Here is a 22,625-nt window from a genome sequence, read left to right on the forward strand (position 1 = left end):
GAGGTGAGGCGAGCCAGGAGATGATTTGTGGGTGTTAATTGCTCAGGTGACCCCCTCCCAGACTACAGAACAGGGGAACAGAATGTTAACATCTGCAGCCTTCTTGGAAGGCTTTGTAGGAGGAGAGCTCTGTTAGTCTACAGGAGCCAAAAACCGGGTGGAGCCTGGTAGCACCTTTTCAGACAAACTGATTTTATTAAACGGCTTGTTTTGGTGAAGCACAGCTTACTTCATCAGATGCATCAGACAAAGTGAGCTGTGGCTCATGAAAGCATCTGCTTTTTAATGACATCCATGGATTTAATACTTTCTTCACTTAAATTAATCGGGTGATTAATTTTTATCTGTTTAATAAGAGAAGGGGCTTTTAATCTGCAATCCAATTCAACACTGTGGCCCTGAATATTATCATTATAATTATCAATATATATCATTCATGTTTGGCTTTTTTTTAACCACTGATGCCTTTTTTCTATTTTTACTATGGAAACAAAGCAACAGGCCAGCAAAATGATAGGCTTTATGATTTTATGATCTTAAGCAAACAAAATCTCTTAAATTTCTTAAAATTAGTCTACTGGAACAAACTCTCTCTTCACTGAGAGCTCCAGATGACATATGGGGGTGTCTTCTCATTTTATCCTCACAACAATCCTGTGAAGTTGCAACTGATGAAATGAGCTGTGGTTTATGAAGGTTTACGTGCTTTGATAAAATGTGTTTGTATGAGAAGGTACTACCAGTCACCTCCTGAATTTCTGCTTGCTTAGAAACACACTTTTAATTAGGTCAGCGCTACAGCTTATCACAATCTGCATTGCATCATCAGATCTAAATATATTGCGCGTGATCCACTGAGCTGTACGTGGGGTGGTTATGATACACAAAACAAAGAAAAAGGCACAGGCAAAGTGATGTTCCTTGATTTCTAACTATCTCACCTTCCCATTTCAAGCCTTTTTTCACCCAGCATCCATCTTCCCTTCAGAAACAAACTGCAGTCTCCATTGAGTATTGCCACTGAATGCTGAGGATTAAAACCTTCCTTTGTTACTGAATGCTCCTGTAGTGTTCCTGCATTTAGATACCAAAGCATTACTTTATGAGCATAGGCATGCTTTAATGTCCTATTACAGTATGGAGACCTGCTTTCGATAATGAAGACATTGTGTCATCGACTTAAGCTGCCAGATACCAAACATATGCTGGCAGGTTATTAAAAAATTCAGCTTTGTGATAAAAGACTATCCTGCAGGCTAAGAGTACATGGCAAAAGACTCTCCATTCCAGTAGAGTTATTAGAAATGAGAATATGACTCTAAGCACTAAATTATGTTAATACTTACAAATAGCGTCATTTGCATAGCAGTTTATGACACGATCCCAAGGTTTTTCCTTCATCGGTATGTGGCAGGGCAACCGATTAAACATAAAGCAGTTTATAGAGTTCCTACTGTGTGTTGCTATTCCATTTTAAAATGTAGTCCAATTGTTGGATCCTCCAGACTCAATGATGACCATCCTGTCCAGGATATACAGTGCATCTGGCTATCTTGATTTCAGCTTGGAAAGCACATCATTCAAGAGAATATTGGTTGTTCAAGGACTTATATGGCCATTTGTATCTCAAACGAACTGTATTCACTCCCCGGTGTTTGGTTCCAGTAGCCAGCATCCATGCCAGCTCTCTTGGGGGAGAGAATCTGCTAAGGAGAATCTGCTAAGAATTTCTGTAGTGACCATTGATGGACTAACTTCTAAACATCTCCACCCTTACGGGGACAAAATGAGAGAGGGACTGGAGCAAAACACCTTGGAAAGACAGACAAGAATGGCCCATCCCATTTCTGGAAAGGAATCAAGTGAAATAATGGTCCATAAGAAGCCGTGGGTCTCTGTGAAAGATTAGCTGGCTTTTGGAGACCTTGGGGCTGTAGGAATTGGAGTCTCAGTAGCAGATGCTTGAAAGAAGCAACAGGGGGTGGCTGCCACTTTCATGCTCTTCTCTGTGAGCTTTCCAAAGACATTTGGCTGGGCATTCCAGGAAACAGATGGACCTTTGCTATGAGGCAGCAAGGCAGTTTGTGCATTCTTAAAGTCAAAGTGCTTGTTATTTCATTCTCGGATTCCAGGCCACGGAAATACGCCTCGCGCCCTCATCCTCAGCCAGCCGTTTCTCATGAGTCATTTCTCACAGGGGAATATTGTGTGCCAAGTAATGTAGGCTTTGTGGTTTTAAGTATAAGGGTTTAATGTTTGTTTGGGAGCCTCTACACCCATAAGTGGCCCCAGTCATTTTAGTGTAAGAAGCAAACTAGGGAAGAGTCTTTGCAAAGTCTCAGAGCTCCTGAGCATGACTGTTGATGAATCATCCCATCTGTGCAGCCTCTGAGACAGTGTTTCTCAACCTTGGCAACTTCAAGCTGTGTGGACTTCAACTCCCAGAATTCCCCAGCCAGCCATGCTGGCTGGGGAATTCTGGGAGTTAAAGTCCACACAGCTTGAAGTTGCCAAGGTTGAGAAACACTGCTCTAAGGGGATGGATTTCTCCAAACTTGTTCAGCCTCGGGGGGAGATGGGCAGTGATAAATTTGATTAATAAATAAAAATAAATAAAACCTAGAGTGCTAAATAGAACTAGGCGCAGCTGTGACACAGGACTGTGTATACAGGCCCTTTGCCAGTGTAGTTCCCCCACCAATTCAGCATCATGGATCGGGATCATTTCCCCAGAGAGAGAGACCTGCATACAGAATGATCTCTCTCCCGAAACTTTGAAAACATCCTTACTTTATTCTACCAGAGTGGAACTCCTTTCTAAAAGAGCATTTATCCATATTCATTTGTATGTGGGTGTGCTATAATGAATACGTAGAATAAACTAGGTAAAATATATTGGTATATAAAAGCAAAGCATTTCAGACAACTTGCCCTGGATGAATTTGGCTTTTTCTAACCTCATATGCATGTTATGAAAAAGAAAGATAATGATACAAGGAAAACGTGTCTTCTGGTTCATTGTGGGAGTTTTCATGTCTACATTTTCCCCTGTTCTGCTTAAAACAGCAATATTCTCAGCCATCGTTAGCTGGATTGGATGCGTCAGTGACAAAAAGTGTTTTGGGGGGCTCTGGATTTCCCCTCCCATCTCATGTACGGACTCTACTCCATCATAGTTTTGGAAAAGGAGAAAGAAGGATTAGTTTCTTTACCCCTGATCTCCTAAAGCAGCCTTTCTTAACCTTTTGACCCTGGAGGAACCCTTGAAATAGTTTTTCAGGCCTCAGGGAACCCCTGCACGATCAGGCTCAAATATAGGCCAGAAGTTACCAAATTATTATATTTGTTTCCTGTGTAGGCCTGTATAGATGCATTAATAGTGTTCAAAAATAAAGAATGAAACTGACCTCTTTAATGCGAAGTTGCCCAAATTCGAAATGATTTTTTTAATAAGTCGTGCTCTCTCAGGGAACCCCCAGTGACCTCTCAGGGAACACGAGGGTGCCACGGAACCTTGGCTGAGAAACCGTGGCCTAAGGACAGGGTCTGTGCTTAAGTTCCACAAGATGCTGCAGGGGAACAACAACAACAACAACAAAAAGGCTTTACAGCTTTTGTACCATTGTTACATAGGAGACTAGCTCTTAAGTCCCGACTGTGGTCTTAAACAAACAAACCTGCCATTTGCAGCAGTAGGATTTTGATAGCTGCATCTGAAAGTCATGTAACTTAATAGTGGATGCTAAAATTATATTAGTTAACGGAAGAGGCCTCCGCCAGTCTCAGCTATACAGCTGTCAATAGGATGTCATGTTGTGTTTACCTATTACATCAGAAAACACGCTGTGTTGGGGTTGCTCAGTTGGTTATTATTACATTTAATGCGGCTACTGGTGTTTGGGTTTCAGGTGATTCCCTGATTCCTTAGTAAAATAACAAGGCACAACAATTATGTCCCTTGGTTAAATTCCTAGGACCTTCAATAATCAGATATGCAAGCTGTTGGTTTACATGTCCTATTGATTTAATATTCTTCTAATCAGTACATAAAGCTATGGGCCTGCGGTGTTAATTTTTCATATGCTTACAAAGCACCCTTTGATTTTCTGTCACGCGTTAATTACAGCGTTTTGCCATTAAATAGGAAGCTTTGTGTAAACTAATTACTAGGTAATCATTGTCTACCGAGAGCCGTGCTGTTTGGTACCTTTTATTTTATTTGGGGAAAATTCACAGATCTCGCAGTCTGGAACCACTATACCTTCCAGCCATTAGCTCTCACTAATTCATAGCATTATTGTGTTAAGATTGTAGGAGTTGTAATTGTTGTGGTATCAGTGCTGTTAATTACCGGAGTAAACAGTTGAAATTGTGCCAAGGTCTATTGTACAAAGCAGAGAAAAGGGGGTTTAAATGTTACCATCTGGGGATGAAGTCTTTGCAAATGGTACAAAGCAGCAGTGAGGCCCCTCAGAGCTTCAGGGTTTGAGGCCATATGGATCCAGAATATTTGGAATCAATTGAATTTCGCTGCCAGTTTTTACCAATAACAGTGCACAGATGAGGAGGATAAAATAAGATCAAGAAAGGAAACCAGGAATTTGTTCGTCATGTCGCCTGCCATAAAAACATGTAGAGTATATTTAATTGTTTATTTTGCTGAATTTGAAGAAGCAGAGAGAAGCTAAACACAAATTTGCAAATTTAACCGTGAGATGATTAAAAAAAAAAAGAGCCTTGTATTCGTTATGAGGTTGCAGTGAATTTCTGCAGTTTTTTGATTGATTGATTGATTGATTGATTGATTGATTGATTGAGGTTGTGTTCTGGCATTTGTAGACTTTGCCTTCAAGCATGGCTACATGCCCTGTAGCCTTGAGGAAGAAATAAAAATGAGAGTGTTTGGCCAGTCTTCATTCTCAGAAGTCCTGAGAAGATGTTGCATTTGTTTCTAATTCTTTTTCTTTACGGGCAGGAAAGGGACATAAGTGTTGATTTGCACAAGTCCCATCAACTTCAGCAGGGTGTCTTGCATGCGTCTTGGCACTGAGACTGTCTATCTGATTCTCTATTAAACATAAATCCTAAAACATCAGGATTTCTGTTTCTCAGGGGGCAGGGAAGGCAGGAGATTCTGAGTATTCTGATTTTGCATAAGTGTAAGTTAAGAAATTGAAGTAACAGAATACCTTTTCCTGAAACAATGCTTATTAATTAAAGAAAAATGCCTTCTGCATCTTAACGAAGGACATTATCATCAGCTAGCTTTGCAACAGTTATGCTTTGAATTTAAGCACATTGGCAAAATAAATTGCCCAGACCCCTGCTCTGCCCAAAACGAAATAAATGGCAGTAAGAATGATTTAGCAATAGTACTGTGATCTCAGATCTTCCTCCTGCAGAATATAACCATGTGCCAATGCTTTGGAAAGCTGCAGACTTTGCTTCTCTCTTCTCCTTAGCATTTTTCCTTTGAAAAAAAGCCACTGTGTTTATCTCAGAGTATTTATCCCTGAAATATCCCTCCACCCCCCAAAATAAACCCCCCACAACTCCTGCGTTAGCTCATGGAATGGGTTTGGGGAGCCTTCTTGGTTTATTTTTATTTGGCTGCGGATGGAGGTGGAGGGGGCGCAAGGCAAACGGGCGCTTGCAGACGGAGTGCTCATCGGCCCCAGTTCCACCCACAGAGCCTGGGGCGAGAGGCCGCGTCCTTTTCAATTTGTGCATTTGTGCAAATTCAGAATGCAGAAGAACTAACTAATCCTGAAATCCTCAGCATGGCGGAAGAGAAGAACGCGGCCCACACGGTGTGGAAAGACAGGAACACGAAGAGGTGGAAAGTTGCGAGAGGGCCATCTCCCCGTTGCAATAGGCGTGCCGGGCCTGCCCTGGAAGCACAGCGGACGGACGCGCCTCCCTTCGACAAAGGCCGCCCTTGGCCCGTGCGCTGCTTCAGAGCAAAGGGCCGGTAATGAGAGGCAGCCGAAGCCGAGGGGAGATAATGCCGCCTAAGAAGCGAATTCTGCGGAGGGCCCTCGCCATTTGGTCCAACGCAAGGCGCTACACGGGCAAATCGCTTCCCATCCAGCTGAAATGGGCCATTAGGTATCAAGGAAAATTGTCTTTTGCTCCTTTCAGCAGATGGAGCAAATATTTTACAAAGCCATTTTACATACAAAAACCATTTGCGGGACTTGGTAACGGCAGCTGTTTTACATGATGTTACCTTCCAAAGAGTGTCTCTCATGAAAGGCAAAATCAGGACTTTCGTTAATTTTAAAATTTTCAGTTGCACACTCAAGCATTCAGCCCTAAAAGCAACATTTGAATTCTACGGAAGTGTGGCTGGTGATTGATTGCTTCCAAAAACGTTTCCTGCGTTTTTGCTCTTTTGCATAGACTGCAGCTCCAGAGAGTAACAAAAAATGAATAACAAAACAAACCCTTGGCAGGCCTTGGAGGGGAGGGAATTTCCATCTTTTGTGTGTTAATCTGTTCAAAGGGCTGAAGCCTTGAGCAGTCTGTAATTGGGGGAAGGTATTTAACTTCCTTCACTGTGTTCTCAGAAAGAACTTTAAACCATGGCAATCATTTAGAAATGGGATGGGGAAGAAGTCCATTCCAGAAATACATCAACATTTATACTATTGATGGAGGAGCCATTTGTTTGCAGATAATTAGACTACACTTTTACTGGTTTGTTTTATTACTACAGCCTGTCCTCCTCCTCCCCTTCAGTACTGTCTTTGTGAACCTGCTCCTTTATGCCCCACATTGATCCCCTAAGGGGGTTGGGAAAGAACCCAGGATGGCCATGGGTGGACCCAGATCTGCCTTCCCCACGGTCTTCTTACTGTGGTTGCTGTCTTCGTGATCAAATGAATCACCTAGAAAGTAAGATCATGTTCGCTTCTGCAAATAATTGCAAAGGGAGGGAGAAAAAACCCTTTGAATAGTCGTGGTATAAAACTGCACATTACAAGGATCTGATATTTTTTCCGACTGGAAATAAATATATGCCCTGGGATCTAACCCAGAAAGACTAGATGGAATGGCCTTTCCTAACTCAATGAAAATAAGACCAAAGCAACTTAATGGTATGTATTGATTTGTAGGCAGAATGTCTTGCTAGCGTTAATCAATGAAAAGCAAATTTCTGTGGACCCAGCAGTCCTTCCCTTCCCTTCTTACACTCCATATGGGAAATCATTAATTCTCACTAGTTCCCAAATTAGTTATACATGAAAGAAACCACAAGTCATTCATTCTTCCATCTCTTGTCTATATGGTCCTTTTCAGCTGGTTCAGTGCTATTGCATGGCACTGCGATCTATAGCCTATTAATACATTCCTCCTAAGTAGTTCTGAGGGTAGCTGTGTGCATTTTCTCTTTGCCAAATGTAGAAAATAGTCACAAGCCTAAAGAAGGTGGCCATTCATGGTGGCCCAAAGCTGCTCTTGATAGCAACTAACCTTACACATTCCTTTACACATAGCTTCTCACTTCTTAAAAAGTATAACTTTTCCAAAGGCCTTCTGAAAATCTAGGAATGCAGGACCTCCTGAGCAACAAAATTGTTGTTGTTATTATTACTATGATTAATATGCCGCCCAACTCCCAGCAAATTAGTTAATTCCCTTAAAGAGTTATAATCCCATGAGATAGAACCTCCCTTTGCAGAAACTGTACTGATCAAGGTTTGTTGAGCAATACACTAGTATCGCTCCTGTTTTCTCTTTTTCCCCTGGATTAAAGGAAGACTGAATGGCATATAATCTCCTGGAGCCTTCCCTCTTGCATCTTTACAGATACTGTTCACAGATTTGGCTGTGTTCAGGGACTTTCTATCTATGGGCAGTAGATGTCCCAAATAAGTTAACCAAGCCACATGCTGAAGAGGGTGCTGTTCTGTTTCCATATAGTCCAAAAATGTGTTTGAAATTCAGAAGCTGCCATTTGATAAACACAAAAGAGCAGATTTCCTTACCTGCCATCTTCAGTGGACAAAGCACACGTCCCCAACACAAAGTGTTTAAAAATGGACACGAGCCCATCTTCAGCAAGGGAACAAAAGGAGTGGGAGAGAGGTTTCACCCGTCTGTTCCAGTCAAGAGGAGCAAGAACTGAGTCCCACGACTGGTGTGAAGGGGGCAATTAGTCCTCTTTGGAGCATGGGACATTTCTAATTTCAAGGGGTCGTGAAGCAGAAGGAAAAAGGCTCAAGGGAAAAGACGAAGTGATTGTGAAGTGGTGAGAGAAGAGTGACCCGGAACATAACGCACAAAGTTCTCAAGTTTGATGTGCTTGCTCAGCTCTCGGGCTGTGGGGCCTGATAGAAACTATGAAGTTGACACCTGGGCTTGGGTCGTTGCCTTTTTGTGTGTGTGCACAAATCCGTGGTCGTTTCAGGCACTTGGGAAGCATCCTACATGGCCTGACTCTTGCCGCAGCATCCCTCTGCCACGCACGCAACTGGTCCTAGTTTCACCTACGTGGTCTTTGATTTAATTGAGGGCAGTTTTGATGCCAGACCCGCAACTAAGACAATGTAGGTCAGCGGTGGCTTGTGAGGTAGGATAACAGCGGAGGAGATGGCATCGGAGCCAAGCCAAGTGCTGAGGTCGAAAGTGGTCTCCCCAACCTCATTGTCTTCAGGCGTGTTGCCTGGGGGCTTGGGGGAGTAAGTGGGTGCACATAAAAGCTCTGTGGAGGGCAGCAGGTTGGGGGATATTTGTCCACGCCTGTTTGGTCAGCAAATGGAGGTGAACCCCCAGGATCGAGTGAGGGAAAGCTTTTGAGGGCAGAGATAATATCTTTTAAAGGGAAGTAAATAGAGTTACTGTTACCCCGATAGACAAATATAAATGGTTTTAATCTCTTAATTCCCTGTTTTTGTTGTTCAATTTTCTGCTAAAAAAGAAATACGTGATAGATTTCTTTCTTTTTTAAGGGAGAGATTGCTGGAGGGGGAAGAACCCCCCCCCCCAAAGTTCCCAGATACATGAAAGAAGATATGAGAAACATTTAAAAAAGACTTTCTGGCTGTGGTTAAACAGTAACCACACTGCCTGTTGGAGGCCTGGTTTTTAATCACCCCACAAGCCGTTTTCATTTCTGCAGTAAAATTGCTTGTGGTTCTATTTAATTTGTTTCTGCAGGAACCAGCTTTGGGGAGGCTCTCTCAGGAGCTGCCGGGCCTTTTAACACAGCACGCGCGGGCTGTCAGCGAGAAACGATTTCCTACATGGGGGAAATTCCTCCAAACGTTTGTGAGTCAAGGTAAATAAGACTGCTAAGTTCCTGCTAAGTGCTATCAGGGATAATTATACCACCAGTACTTTGTTCTCATTCACTGGGATATTTCTCCACCTCCACCCTGGTTTCCTTTCCCCGTTACAGTTTTCCTCTTTTTAAGAATGAAATACAGGCAGCCATCTTTGATCTTGCCTGTCTTGGGCAGGATGTGCCCCTGGGATGGAAAGAGATCTTCGGTGGTTAGCATGGAGGATTTTGAGACCCCCCTCCCTCCCTCCCTCCGCTAAAGCGATCCCGTAGTTGAATCTTTCCCCCATGTTAAGATGAACAAACAGGCCACACCAATGGCAAAACTGCTTGGGGAGAAGCTTCCAGGAGAAGGAGGCTGTCCCTGGGTTTCTGGTGGCCTTAGGGAGGCGATCCCCACTGTGGTGCTGTGAAAATGCCCACACGGGGGACATGGACATACGCAGCATAGGGGAGCCATCACGCAAATTAATAGAAGTTCCCTTTGTTCTTCATGTGTCTTTCTTTACTCACAAACTTCGGCCAGTTGGGATTGGACAGGAGCAGGGGTGATAAAGATCATGGAGTCCTCATCCTCCATCAGTTCTGTCCAGTCCCTTCTTCTCTGGCCTCTAGAGACCTCATGGGACATTTTAAAGCATCGTTTTGCAGCCATAAGGTTTAAGAATTGGAAGCTCCATATATATGTCAAGCACCATACAGTATATACAGCAAATCCCTCTTCCCTCCCTGGAGGTGCCAGGTGGTCGATGGGCTTGTTCCAGCATGTCTTTCTGATTATCTTGATCTGGTGATGGTTCTTATATTCAGAAAATTAGAAAGTCAACAATGGGTGTGTATCAGTAAAGATGACTTTCAGATTGTGTCAAAAGTGAGCCAATTACTTTCCGTATAACCCAGGGAGGGGAATTTTGTGCCTGCAGGACTAATGTTGTCAATACTGAGTGTCCCCCGCCTACCACCATTGGATGCCGCCTCCTCACTTTGCTCCTTCCCCCTCTTTCAGCTCCAAAAGGGAAAGAGAGAAGGTGGGCAGATGGGTCAATCCTCCAGGGTGCTTTTCTCCATGCAGGGGGAAATAAGAACTTCTCCTATTTTCCTATGCCAAGAAATGAATGTATTTATTTAAAATCTAGATTTCTAAGGCCACCAACTCAACAGTGGCATCAGGAGTGGAGTTTCTCTTTATAATTTACACTCGCAATGTCATTTAGCCTGCTATTGTGCAGCCTACAGCCAGTTCTCCCCCACTTATAACCACAGCCACCAAAGAAACTGAAACTTACAAGCCCAAAGTCACAGTCAATGTGTCCTTTTAACCAGGAGCGACTTCTACAGCAATGACGGAACTGGACTGACTGACTTTTGGAAACTCTCCTTGTGATGTGGCTATAACAACTGTTTTAAAAATACGGTACTCTTTCTGCACTGTTTGTCGAATGAACGAGCAGGCTGTTCTCGACTTGACAGTGATCTTGTTTCTCTGGCTAGGCGGGATCATAGAAGCCTTCCCGCCTTCAGATAGCGTCACCAACCTCACGGTGGACATGCTGATTGAGCCCACAGGGGAGATCACGATGGTTTCCTGCGGAGACCAGTTTCACGCGGAGAGTCCCTTACGGTCTTCGGGAACGACCCTTCCTCAGGCTTCAGTTGAACCCCAGCTCCTTAATATGCTGTGTTTTAAAATTGGAGAGGCCTGCAAATCCAGGGGAGTGGTTGGATACTTTTCTATTGACTTTGTGACTTTCATCCATCCTCGGACCATGAGGCAGCAGGTGAGCCATAAAGGTAAAGCTTCAGTCCCTTCGGCACTCTTGCAAGCACTGCAGAATCACTGGTTTCCTGGGGTTGGGGGGAGCAAAGTGTTTTCTTTCCTTAGCCCTAATTAACACAGATCCTCAGAAATATGTTGTGTTGAAAATACAGAAAAAATGCTCATCCATTTTAGTCTAATGGTTCAGCGAGTATTTATTTATTTTTATTTCTCCAGGGGTGAATGCAAAAGCCACATTTGTCATTTAAGAATTAGTTTTCCGTCCCTTAGCATCAGGGGGAGAGTCTTAAAAACTGATTGGTAGATTCCTGGTGAAATACTTTCGTTTTAAACCAGCAGAATAAATCGAATGGAATGACCAAGTTTACAAGTCAGCCTGTCCTGGAATCTCCTCTGTGTCTAGCCAAATTCTTACCCATCTTTGGAAAACAAAATATTTGAAAACGAGATGAAGCAAGATTTGTTTTGATTTGAGAGTAGAACCTCCCATTTTACTCTGGCTGAGATTCAGTTGTGTAACATTTAACGTCATGCTGCCTGTGACCCCAACAAAATAGCAGCTTGATCTCTTTCTCTCCTCTGTGGTATATCTTCCCCTGTGCAGCGAGCACAGCTCTCTAGCGAAGACTTCACCCTTCTGTCTTCAGTGCGTCCATCTTCCTCCATTCTTTCGTCCTTCGCATCAGCTCATTCTTGCTTTCCCTTTTTGCCCAGTTGTCCTACCTTGCAATTTCCTACATTTCGCAGCTTGTGCCACAACTTTAGCATTACTTAAGCCGAGCTTTTCCCCCCCAACTTAATTAGATATAGAGGCAATTAATGATGCCATCTGTCTTGTTGTGTGTGAGAGAGATTACACCAAAGATTGTGCTTCTGAAAGCATTATTTTTTTGGCAAACTAGAAATCCTATTAGACTTGTTCAAACACTCTCACACTAATTTCCCAGTTCCCATTTTAGATCAGTAGCTCAAAGGCTCAAATAAATTCTCCAGAACTACTGTACATTTAGGCATCCTTCCGGAATCATCTTTTACAGAAAATAACCAGTGATCGATGTTGTTTTGCTAAAACTAAAAATTAAATATATCATTGAACATCTGTTACCAGTACAGTGAAAGAGTAGTTAAATATCTTAAAATCCCAGAAACTGTCATACTGGTATGGATGTTTTCATAAACCCAGATGTTTCTGCAACCCAAAATGGGCCAGATTTTTGCTGATAGATCATAGACCTGGGATATACTCCTTCAATTTTGGAGTGGATGAAACATGACCTGCTTGTTTAGGAATTGCCATTATTTGGGAGGCCACCAGTGAAACAATTCAGAGCTAACTTCAGAGTTTGAGGAAACTCCCTCTCCAGAAACCACTCATGTGCGGCTAGGGTTACAGTGGGAGAATTCTTGCTGCAATCTCAGTGACTCCTGCAAGCAAGTCCAGCCACACATCATGTTTATTTCAGTTTTGCTCTTCGACTTTCAGTGGAATAACAAAGACAGTTTTGTCACTTGCTAGGACAGGGCTGTGCAGGAAGAACTTTCTTTACTCTCTTGGCAAGTCTCCATGATTCTCGAGGTCCCTGTGCCTGTCTTCTCTTGCAGTACTCAGGAGCTGGTCAAGAAAGACCTGTATGGAAGCTGTCTGATCAACTGGAAAAGAGATCTTGGATCTTATGTTTCAGATTATACAGGGAGAATTTGTAGAGCAGTGTAATATCCTGAGTTAGTTCTGATTTGTATGCCATTTGTATTGTGGGCATGGTTCTGAAAGAGAGAAGATGGCACAGAATGAAATGGACCAAAATTACCCATTAGAAATAATCAATTGTACATACTTTCAATAATTGTGAACAGCAACTCAACTTGTATTCAGTAAACCAACCACAATGCTGTTTACTACAAATATGGTCTTGTTGCTTTGAGTAACATGGTCATTTCTGTCTCTCTAGTTGTTTCAACACAATACATTTAGTTTCATCTCCAAGGGAACTGGCAGATTTTATGAACTGGCCTTCATCTCAAACAACAACAGAGCTGATTGTCAGTAAGGATCAGGACTTAAGCGGCCAGGTTCCTGATTTGGAGACCTGCTGGTTGACAATATAATGGGGCCAAAGAGAAACTGCACAATTCAGGGCAGGAACAGGTCAATTTTTAGAAACCGGAGCCAAACATCAGAACAATCAGAAGCAGTTGACCTAATAACTTCATTGTTATGGTCCACAGCCAGAATCAGCATGATGTTGTGGTTAAGGTATTGGTGAACGACTTGAGGAGACCCCAACTGCCTGGGTGACTTTGGCTCAGATACTCTGTCTCATCTCAAGATGTCTTGAGGATAAAAATGAGGAGTGATATAAGTCATCTTGAACTCGTGGAAAAAAGATATATGTCCAATTCCCTGATTAATTGTGGAGAGGCAGAATATGAAGTTTCAGTGGTCATTACCAGGCAAAACTCAGAAGGAACAGAAGTGAGATCTAAAGGCTGTGATAGTGGTTGTGATGAGGATTTCTATCCTGGTTTGGAGTCTCCAGACAGCACCCTTGCTTCCTCAGACAGGAGTTTCTGGGTCAGTGGAGTGCCCAAGGAAGCTTCTGAAGACAATTCATTGCCCCACGTTAATATTTCCTCCAACAAGGAGAATTCAGCTGTTGTAAAATTCACACTTGGGCATCAGTTATGTTTTGCATTGAATGATTCTCCCTCTCCTGCTGAGAAATTCCTCAAATACTGAGAATTGCTCCTGGACTCCTTAAGCCCATCACTGGACTCCTTAAATTTCTATGGGGAGGTAATAATTCTTTCCTTTCAGACACAGGTTGGCTGGTAATGAAAGGGAAAAAGCAGCCATCTGCAGAAGACAAAGAAGTTCCAGAGAACGCAAACTAAAACTCTCATGAAAAGGAGCCGTTTGATTTAGATATGGTCCGTAGCGTCAGAAATAAAAGGCAGACCATGCAGTACTGGAGCTCTGTCACACCTGGGCTTCTATGACCCTCTGGACTTCACCTTTTCGTCCAGTAGAAGGAGTCCTCCATGTATCACAGCTTTCTGAGGTTGCTACTATATGCCTGTGGCTTTGGCCATTTCCTCACGAATGACATCTAGTGTCTTCTAACACCATGCAACCGTTGTTCTGCCAATACAACCATAATAAAGACAAATTTCATATTACGATGCTGCTCAGAAAATGATCCCAGTGTCAGGTTGGCATGTTAACATATTTTTATTTCTGCTTTAAAGACTGTTTTATTAATCTCTATTATTATTTAGCTGAGAAAAATAGTTATCCACATTTCCCTGACACTGCTTTAATACCTTCTTCAATCTGTTATTTCATTGATTAAATGCTAGACAGATCATGTAGGAAAATTTCTTTTAATTAGTTTAGCAAATAGTTTTAGAAATGACCCAGATAGCCTGTTGAAAGGGATATGTAATTGGCTAAGAAGAGCTGAGTAGGTTCAGGAAGACTTTTGTCACGTCACTGCAATGATTAAAGCGATCGGAAAGTTTTGATTCCCCAACGCAACCACCATCACAAAGCAAAACGAAGCAAATCAAACTCTAAAGCAGACACTGCACAAATTAATTTGAGAAAGGGAATGGAAGGCCTTTATCTGAGTGACTTTCTGCTTGTCAAGATCTGTATTCGCAAGCCTTTGTTTCATAAGCACTTTATTCTTTACATGTGCTATTAAAAGCAGAAGTGGGGACCACGGACAGACAAACATTGTAATGCAAGTTATTGGTGAGACAGTACATTCTGTAAAACATGTAATCCTCCATTACACCTCAAATCCTACAGCTCAAAATATCCTGGGTGATTTTGTACCCTGGGGGGAACGGAACCATTTCCAGTATAGTCTGCCAAGAGCTCTCTAAGGTCTAAAGCAGATTAAGGGTTCTGGGTACCCTTTCGCAGTGCAAATGGCGGTTGTACGAGGCACTCGTCTATCCAGGCTTTTGGAGGACCCACCAAAGAACTGCCAGGTAGCTGGTGCTTAAGGCGACGTTTGAGAAGGTGCTTTGGAATTAACAGAACTCAGAGATTATGCTTATGCTGGCTGGGGAATCCTGGGAGTTGAAGTCCGCACATCGTAAAGTTGCCAAGGTTGAGAAACACTGCTCTATCCGATATTCAGGTATTTGCCATGCTTTGTCAGCAATCTCCCAGTTGGGAATCTGGAGGAAAGATCCTGATTGTAGGAAGGCACTGTAGAAACACACCTCACATCATTTCTCTCGTGGGTGTTGTGTAGGTCTGTGGGGAGATATTCTTTTTATGGGGAGGTTGGCAGCGCATGGGGGGAAATACGTATCTATGAGGTAGCCTCATTGCACAAGGATGCTAGAAAGGCCAGATTTCTCAAACGTTTAATAAGGGTTGACAGAATCTCTGGCAACATTTAGTTTCCATTTTGGAAAATCTGAATTCCTGTTTTTCAAAAGCGGCTGCCAAGTTACTTAGCTTCAGAAGCGGATCCCCATCTTGCAGAAGAACTGCGCTGATTTCCTGTGCTCCAAAGTTGGGAATTTGCATGGCCTGTAGAACGAATACAGAGAACATTCCACACACCTCCTCGTTGGACAGAAAAAGACCAGGATCACACAGCACCTGTGAAATGAAGCTCAACAGTTTTCCTCTTTTTTCCCCCATCCTTAGGATTCTTTGACCGCTGCCCTAGAACATTGGAAAAAAGGGAAGTAACAGATGTAATTTATTTGAACTTTCAAACTGCCCTGAACTAAATCTCCCACAAGGAAATGAAAAAAAAAAATCACAGGCTGGCGGAAGAATATTTTAGGGACTGGAAATGGCAGGAGACAAACAGTGGCACTTCGTGGTTGCTTTTTAATGCATCACGATCTCAGAGAGCGTTTCCCTGAAATCTTATGTTCTGCGATGGATCTTTTTAGTGAATGACTTGCAGGAAACCGGCTTTGGGCTGCATTGTTTCCAGGAGCGCAAGAGAAGGCAATTATTTATTTGTTTTGTTTTTCAAATTTCTATTACTGCCCGTTTCCCGCAAAAAGGAGATTTCTCCCTCCGCCGCCCGTGTTGACCCAGAGGAGCCTTCGCCTGTCGCTCCTTCCCACGCCCTGCTGCGCGTCGCTCAGGCCCCGGGAACGTTCCGGCGCGCGGCCAGGTCAGCCTTCAAAGTGTCTCCGGAATCAGCGGATGGTCGCTTTGCCGGTGGGAGAAAATAAACTTGGGACGAGCAACCAGAAAGCCGAGTGCAGCGTCGCCTTTCGCTTCTGCTTCCGTAACAGCAGCTCCAACTGCTGGCAGGAAAAGAAGGCGACGTTTTTCCTTGGGGGAGAGATGCCGCTGTTGTCATATTAGGCAACGGCTTTCCTTTTCCCTCTGCTCGGATGTGGGTGTGTGCCCAGACTAAGATAAAATGCACTAGAACCGTAAGTAAGCGGTAAATCATTCAGAAGCAACTAAAACCCGAGAGCAGAATAACCACGTAAGATGCCTCTGCCTCCCCCTCAAATATTTTGGCCATCAACAGTGCCGTGATTTTTGTGTTGTCACCAGCCGTGCTTCTCCGGGGTGCACGTCCGTATCTGCACGCCGGCCGCAGTCCTTCACGACCTGCCTTATCTCCGTGGTGGCCTTTCGCGGCTGTGCCCGAACCCTCCTGTAACGTGTTTTGGCTGGAGTATGTTGGGTAAATCGAGGCATTCCGCCAGTCACCACTAGATGGCAGCCAAATCAGGTAACTGTGACCCCAGCTAAAATATTCAGTCCCGTTGTGAATTTTAACCATAATAAAGAGCGCTCGCTTCTGAGAACTGACTTGCATTAATATTTTACTAATTGGCATTTTTACTGTATCATCCAGCCTCTTTTTTAAAAAGCAACCCCCCCCCAAAAGTAGGTGCACTCCCTATAATAATGTACAAGTCAATATTGGAGGCAGAAAAACAATTAAACCAAATGAAGAAAAGCAGTAATTTAGTAACTGTTTAAGAATTTATGCTTCCTGGCTCTTCTCAAATTTTAAAGCTGAAACATTTTCACGGTAGTGGTAAAGAAGGATGCCGTAACTGTGGCTTCATTCATTCTCAACATTTATATTTTACAGAACACCTCCTGAGTTGTTGGGTATTGCAAAGGAATAATAATAATAATAATAATAATAATAATAATAATAATAATAATAATAATAATAATAATAATAATGCAGCTCTTTGAGTGAGATGGGCAGTGACTAAATTTGATAATAATAATAATAATAATAATAATAATAATAATAATAGTAAGCCAGATGAAGTGTGTCTCCCCCATAACTTACAGAAACCTATGCCAGACCAGTCATTGCCTGGGTAAACAAGGACTGTGCTAGATGTTGAGGTTCCTGGGCCTCTTGTGACAAGTGAGCGACGGGACTCAGGAGTGTCGGCTGAGCAACCAGGGCCAGCCGCTGCAGGACTACTGGAAGAAAAGTTACTTACCCGATGCAAAAACGAACAGTGGCATGAGAAAGTAACAACAGTGGTGCATTGGAATATCTGCAAGCCTGCAAACAAGAACTGGTGGGACCACACAGTAGGCAAAGTAATAGAAAATGAAGAAGCTTAAGTGCTCTGGGACTTTCGAATTCAAGCAGACAAGCTTCTGCCACACAACACCCCAGAAGCAATCGTTGATAAGAAAGACAAAAAAGTCTGGATAGTGGATAATGCAATGCCTGGAGACAGCAGACGAGAAGAGAAAGAACTGGAGAAAATCACAAAATACAAAGACCTGCAAATAGATGTAGAGTGACTGTGGCAAAAGAAAGCAAAGGTAGTACCAATAGTAACAGGCGCCTTGGGTGCAATTCCAGAACATCTGGAGCACCACTTGAACACCATCGGCACTGACAAAATCACCAGTCAATTGCAAAAGCTTTACTTGGAAGAGTTTACATCTTGTGACAATATCTTTAATATTATTAAACAACAACATTTGCCTATCCAAGGTCCTTGGGAAGGATTCAATAGGTGGACAAAAATGACAAATCCAATCTAAACATCCGGCTGCCTGTGCGATCAACCATCATCTGTAGGCATATTTTGCATCCATTGTTATCAAGTGGGAATTTCAGGACATTGGCCCCATTGCTACTGAGTGATGTGTAAGAATCCCACCACTGAAGCTTCCTGTACCTTATTAGCTGGGATTGCCCAGCCTACAGAGCTCAAGCAGTGGATGGAGACAGCGGGATTTATTTGCTGCCAGCGATACGAGAGTTGCATCTTTGGATCCCTTATCCTGACCTTGGCTGATCTAAAAAGCTAAACAGGGTTGTCACTGGTTAGTATGTGGAGGAGAAACCATCAGGGAAGTCCAGGGCTGTAGGCTAGACTAGGAAGTGGGAAAAAAGCTCTCAGAAGATGGTAATGGCAGAAAGGGTACAGAAGTTGATGGGCCTTTGGCATAGGAAGGAAGAAAATGGAGAATGAGATGGTGAGAGAGAAAATTGGGGCAGAGGGAGGGAGGGAGGAAGAGCTTTAAATGTGGGCTTAGGAGCCTGCAGCTGATCTAGGCAGTGATGGATGCCAGCGCAAAGACTTAAGGAGAAGAGTTATGGGACTGTAACGGTGGGAGAGAAATACGATTTCAGCCAAAATGTTCTCTGCTTAAGGCATTCTGAGATCAATATCAAGCTTGGTGGGCATCAACAGCAAAACTCCTACCTGGATTTCCCTTCCCCTGCGGAGGAGAAAATGTCTCCATTAACTAAGAGGCTGATGGGTTCCATTCAACCTGTTCTGCGTTCTCCCTTTACATCCCTTGCCCACCTATTTTGAGCTCTCCGAAGAGCACTACCCAAGAAACGTGGAACAAGTGGAAATGGGTTTGGATTTATGACATCACGGTGGATTGATTTATTGAGAGCGGTTTGGATTTATGAATGTCCTAGTGGGCATAACACATGGATGAAGAGCATTGCTTGGGAGTCTGTGGCTCAAAGGTACAAGATCTTCCTTTTTTGCCAGCAAATGGGAGTCACAGGCATCTGTCTTTCACAATGGGGTTCCAGCTGGTGGGCTGTCACTTGTTTTTCCACCAGGTGTCAACAGCTAGAACCTGGAACTCTTCCTTCTTACGACAGAATAGAGGCTGCTCTGTCTTATTGGATCTTTGGTAAAAACAGTCATGGCAAGGCTGCTGTGACCTGCATCAAACCTTTCAATTGTCCATGTTGTACAAGCTGTATCTGCTTAACCTGCATTGCTTGTTTTGCTTCTACCACAAAAAAATTGTCCTCCCTGAATTATGAATCAGATGAGAGATTGGTTGGATGCCCCTGGAAAGCATGGTGGGATAGGAGTCCTTACCACTATCCCTTGAAATAATCAGAAGCAGTTTCCTCCAAACACAAATATCTTACAGCCTGTGATAAACTCATATTTTCCAAAACTGGGTGAATGCCTTTTTTTTTTGGTAATTGAATTTTTTTCCGAAAGAAACACAACTTAAGAGTCAAGTAGGAACTGACACACCAGAATTGTTCGACTGAAGATGAAGAAGTGCAGTTGAGGTATTCAGTGTTTCTCAACCTTGGCAACTTTAAGATATGTGGACTCCCCAGCCAGCCATGCCTTAAATTGAAGTCCACATATTTTGAAGTTGCCAAGGTTGAGAAACACTATTAAAGACTACATGAACAATCCGGATGATGCTGCCTATTAAATAAGATTCCAAAATTGTAAAAAAGCCCAGGGTTGATGTTGGAAGGGGTGAAATAGAGGTCACTAGATACAGTAATCTAGTTGGGTGGGTGCAATCTGGGGAAAGATGCCAAATCAGCTTTACAGAGTGCAAGGATCTGGGCACTACCAATATTGTGCATTTTTCATGCTGCAACTCATAAGGAAAGAGTGAGGTGTTTGTGTCACACTATACCATCCTGTTGCCCATAGTAAGAGCACAAAGCTCAGCTGTAGGCCAAGTTAGCAATCACTCTTAAAAGTCTTCCCAATTTAAAATCTGTGAACTGATGGTGTGCTGATTCCCCCCCGCCCCCCGTCCCAGGAGAATGACAGAGCCTGAAGGCAGAAGTGGCCAGACAATTGGGGCCAAAAGGCTTGAAACTGTCTTGAGCCCTCGGGCATCTTGTGTTGCCTACAGTTGGAGTGGGCGATACAGAGCCCATGGGTGCCAGAGTGGTGGTTCCATAAAATTTAATGCCATTTTCAAAAATTAAAAAGTCCCTAAACTCTCAATCTTGTATAAAGTCTCCCAAGATTTCAGCTTCTCATTCAAGATCCCAGGAGATCCTAGAATGCAATCTCTAAAATCTCAGGAAAAGTAAGGAGCTACTGAGTCATTAGTGTTAAACTCTGGGAGTTTTGATAGTTGGAAGAAGGCAACAGGCTAAGAAAGGTTGTCTACAGGACAGAACTGGGTTCCCAGGACAGAACTGGGTTTTTCCAAAGAGCACTGGCCATCAGAGACTGGATTTGGCTTTAAGTATGGAGTGTGGTGCAAACTAAGAGGAGTACTGATATTTCATGAAGACTTGATCTTTGCCAGGGAATGGGTAGGATTGGATCAACATGAGGTTTCAGGAATCTGAGGGGGGAAAAGCCCTTCGCTGCAGTTCTGATCTTCTCCCCACGTTGCTTTGAATGTTCTAGAGCCCAGCACAGTTAACTCCCGTTCTTGATTCAGGTTAGAAAGCTATTGGAGGCAGCAGGGGAGAAAGGGCACAAGCAGGCAGCTCAGATTTGGGCTGCAATAATTTGAATGCAGCTAGATGTCAGCAAAAGATTGGATTTTTCTGTGTCTCATTGCTGCCATCTAGTGATCATCTTTTTTTGTTCCAGCCCAGATCTGCTAGCTAGCCCTGGGCATGGGGATACCTGTAAAACAGAGGGTAGCACTGAAGGCCGGCAGCAAAGAGAGACGGGATACCTCTGCTTGAATAGCTATGAGACGAGCATTAAAAACAATATAATCCATTCTGTACCGGGGCAAGAAGCCTCTGGATACCAGTTGATAGGGAAGATGAGAGGAGGAGGCTGAATTCCTATCCAGCTGTGGGTTTCCCAGGGGCATCTAAAGGACCCATCCTGGCAAGGTTAGCCTCAGTTAGATTCAACACAGTTTCCTGTACGTTCTTTTGTTTTAATTCAGTGGCAATTTTGAGGGCCAGGGAAGGATTTGTGCCTCTCCAGAGCAAATTTGGAAGAGGAGTGCTAAAGAAGGAAATACTGTAAAATGTAAATCTTCCCACTGAACTGTACCAAAAGAAGATCCAGTCTCTCTTTTCCTCCATGCAGTGGGAAATATTTAAGTTGACAAATAGGATATTTAACAGCACAACAGATACTTGGCAGTTTGTTATTAACAACTGTTACTGACGTGATTTATTTGCTGTTATAAAAAGGGCATTATTTTGTGAATATGATTCAGAAATTAGCTCCAGTTTAGCAAGAGGGCTTGACTGTCTGACCTCGTAATAGCCTTATAACGATGCCATTTACCATTCAGTGGCTTATCAAGTCACTTGGTGCAAGATTTGCTTTTAAAGGACTGATGCTCACCGATGAGACATTCGTGGGAGTGAGAACCTGTGGGCTGTGCATCCGTGAAGCTGCCCTTCCCTAGGAGTGGAAAGGCAGGCGTCCTGTCGCTACAGTTTTCGGCCCTGATTGTGGGTCTCCCCAGATATCCACATCTCCTCCTTCCAACGCTTCCCCCCAAGTATCTGTGTTTTGCCCGTATCTACCACCTTGCTGTCGCTTCCTACCGTGGCTGATATTCTCGCTTTGCCAAAACACGAAGCCCCTTCTGCCTGCCTGAAGTGGGACACTCTGCCCCACTTCATGATTAGTTGAGTAAGCCAAGGTCAGCAAGATTTGCACACCGTGGTCAGTCAGAAGCAAGCAAAAAGTTCTGGTTAGCCTTTCCAGTTGGTCTGCGATATTCAAACTTGTTCCAAATCCCAGGCACCATTTAAGAGTAACTCTTCTGGTTGGTTCAGTTACCGACTGTTTGGGGCACTGTTGTTTAGAAATATGGAAGTGGTCCATCTTTGTCATGACCAGAATCTGTATATATCCTGGCCATGGGAGGATTATTGGGAAGGGTGGCCAGATGTTCCCTTAGAACGAAGGAATGGGTTCCCTGCTGACTTGCAGGTGCAGCCCAGGCACCTTTATTTGTACAAGCTTACAGTTCTTGAATACAAAAAGTCAACTTTCCGAGCTTTCTCCTTTTTTTAGCAATCCTACTAGAAAAGGGTCATGGAGGCATTTTGTTTCAATTGAGACAGATTTGGTGATTTATTGCAGAGCACCGAGTGGCTCCCCTGAAGATCCTGGTCTATTTTATGCCTGCTCCTAATCCTATCCAATTGTAGAATTGATATATGGCTTGTTTTCTAAGCTCTCTCTGGGTTAGCTTTCAAGTATGTGACTATAAATATGTTTTAGATATAACAACTGAAACTGAAGATGGCTTGCTGCAGTCACTTGATATACAGCATGTCACGGTTACATTAAAAATATGAAGGTGGCCGTGGATGCACTCATAAATAGGTACCTTCTTGAGCA

At 43.3% G+C, this 22,625-nt stretch overlaps 1 protein-coding gene across 1 annotated transcript in view; it reads left to right on the forward strand.

The window, feature by feature from the left end:
• Positions 1–22,625, forward strand: part of IQCH (IQ motif containing H) — an 89,083-nt gene that overhangs the window by 52,569 nt on the left and 13,889 nt on the right. The window contains exons 15-16 of the mRNA XM_063314342.1: positions 9,163–9,283; positions 10,778–11,064. Coding sequence (XP_063170412.1) covers positions 9,163–9,283; positions 10,778–11,064 — 408 coding nt within the window. The remainder of the gene's footprint in view (positions 1–9,162; positions 9,284–10,777; positions 11,065–22,625) is intronic.

The sequence above is a fragment of the Candoia aspera genome, chromosome 13, assembly GCF_035149785.1.
Source record: "Candoia aspera isolate rCanAsp1 chromosome 13, rCanAsp1.hap2, whole genome shotgun sequence".
Classification (NCBI taxonomy): domain Eukaryota; kingdom Metazoa; phylum Chordata; class Lepidosauria; order Squamata; family Boidae; genus Candoia; species Candoia aspera.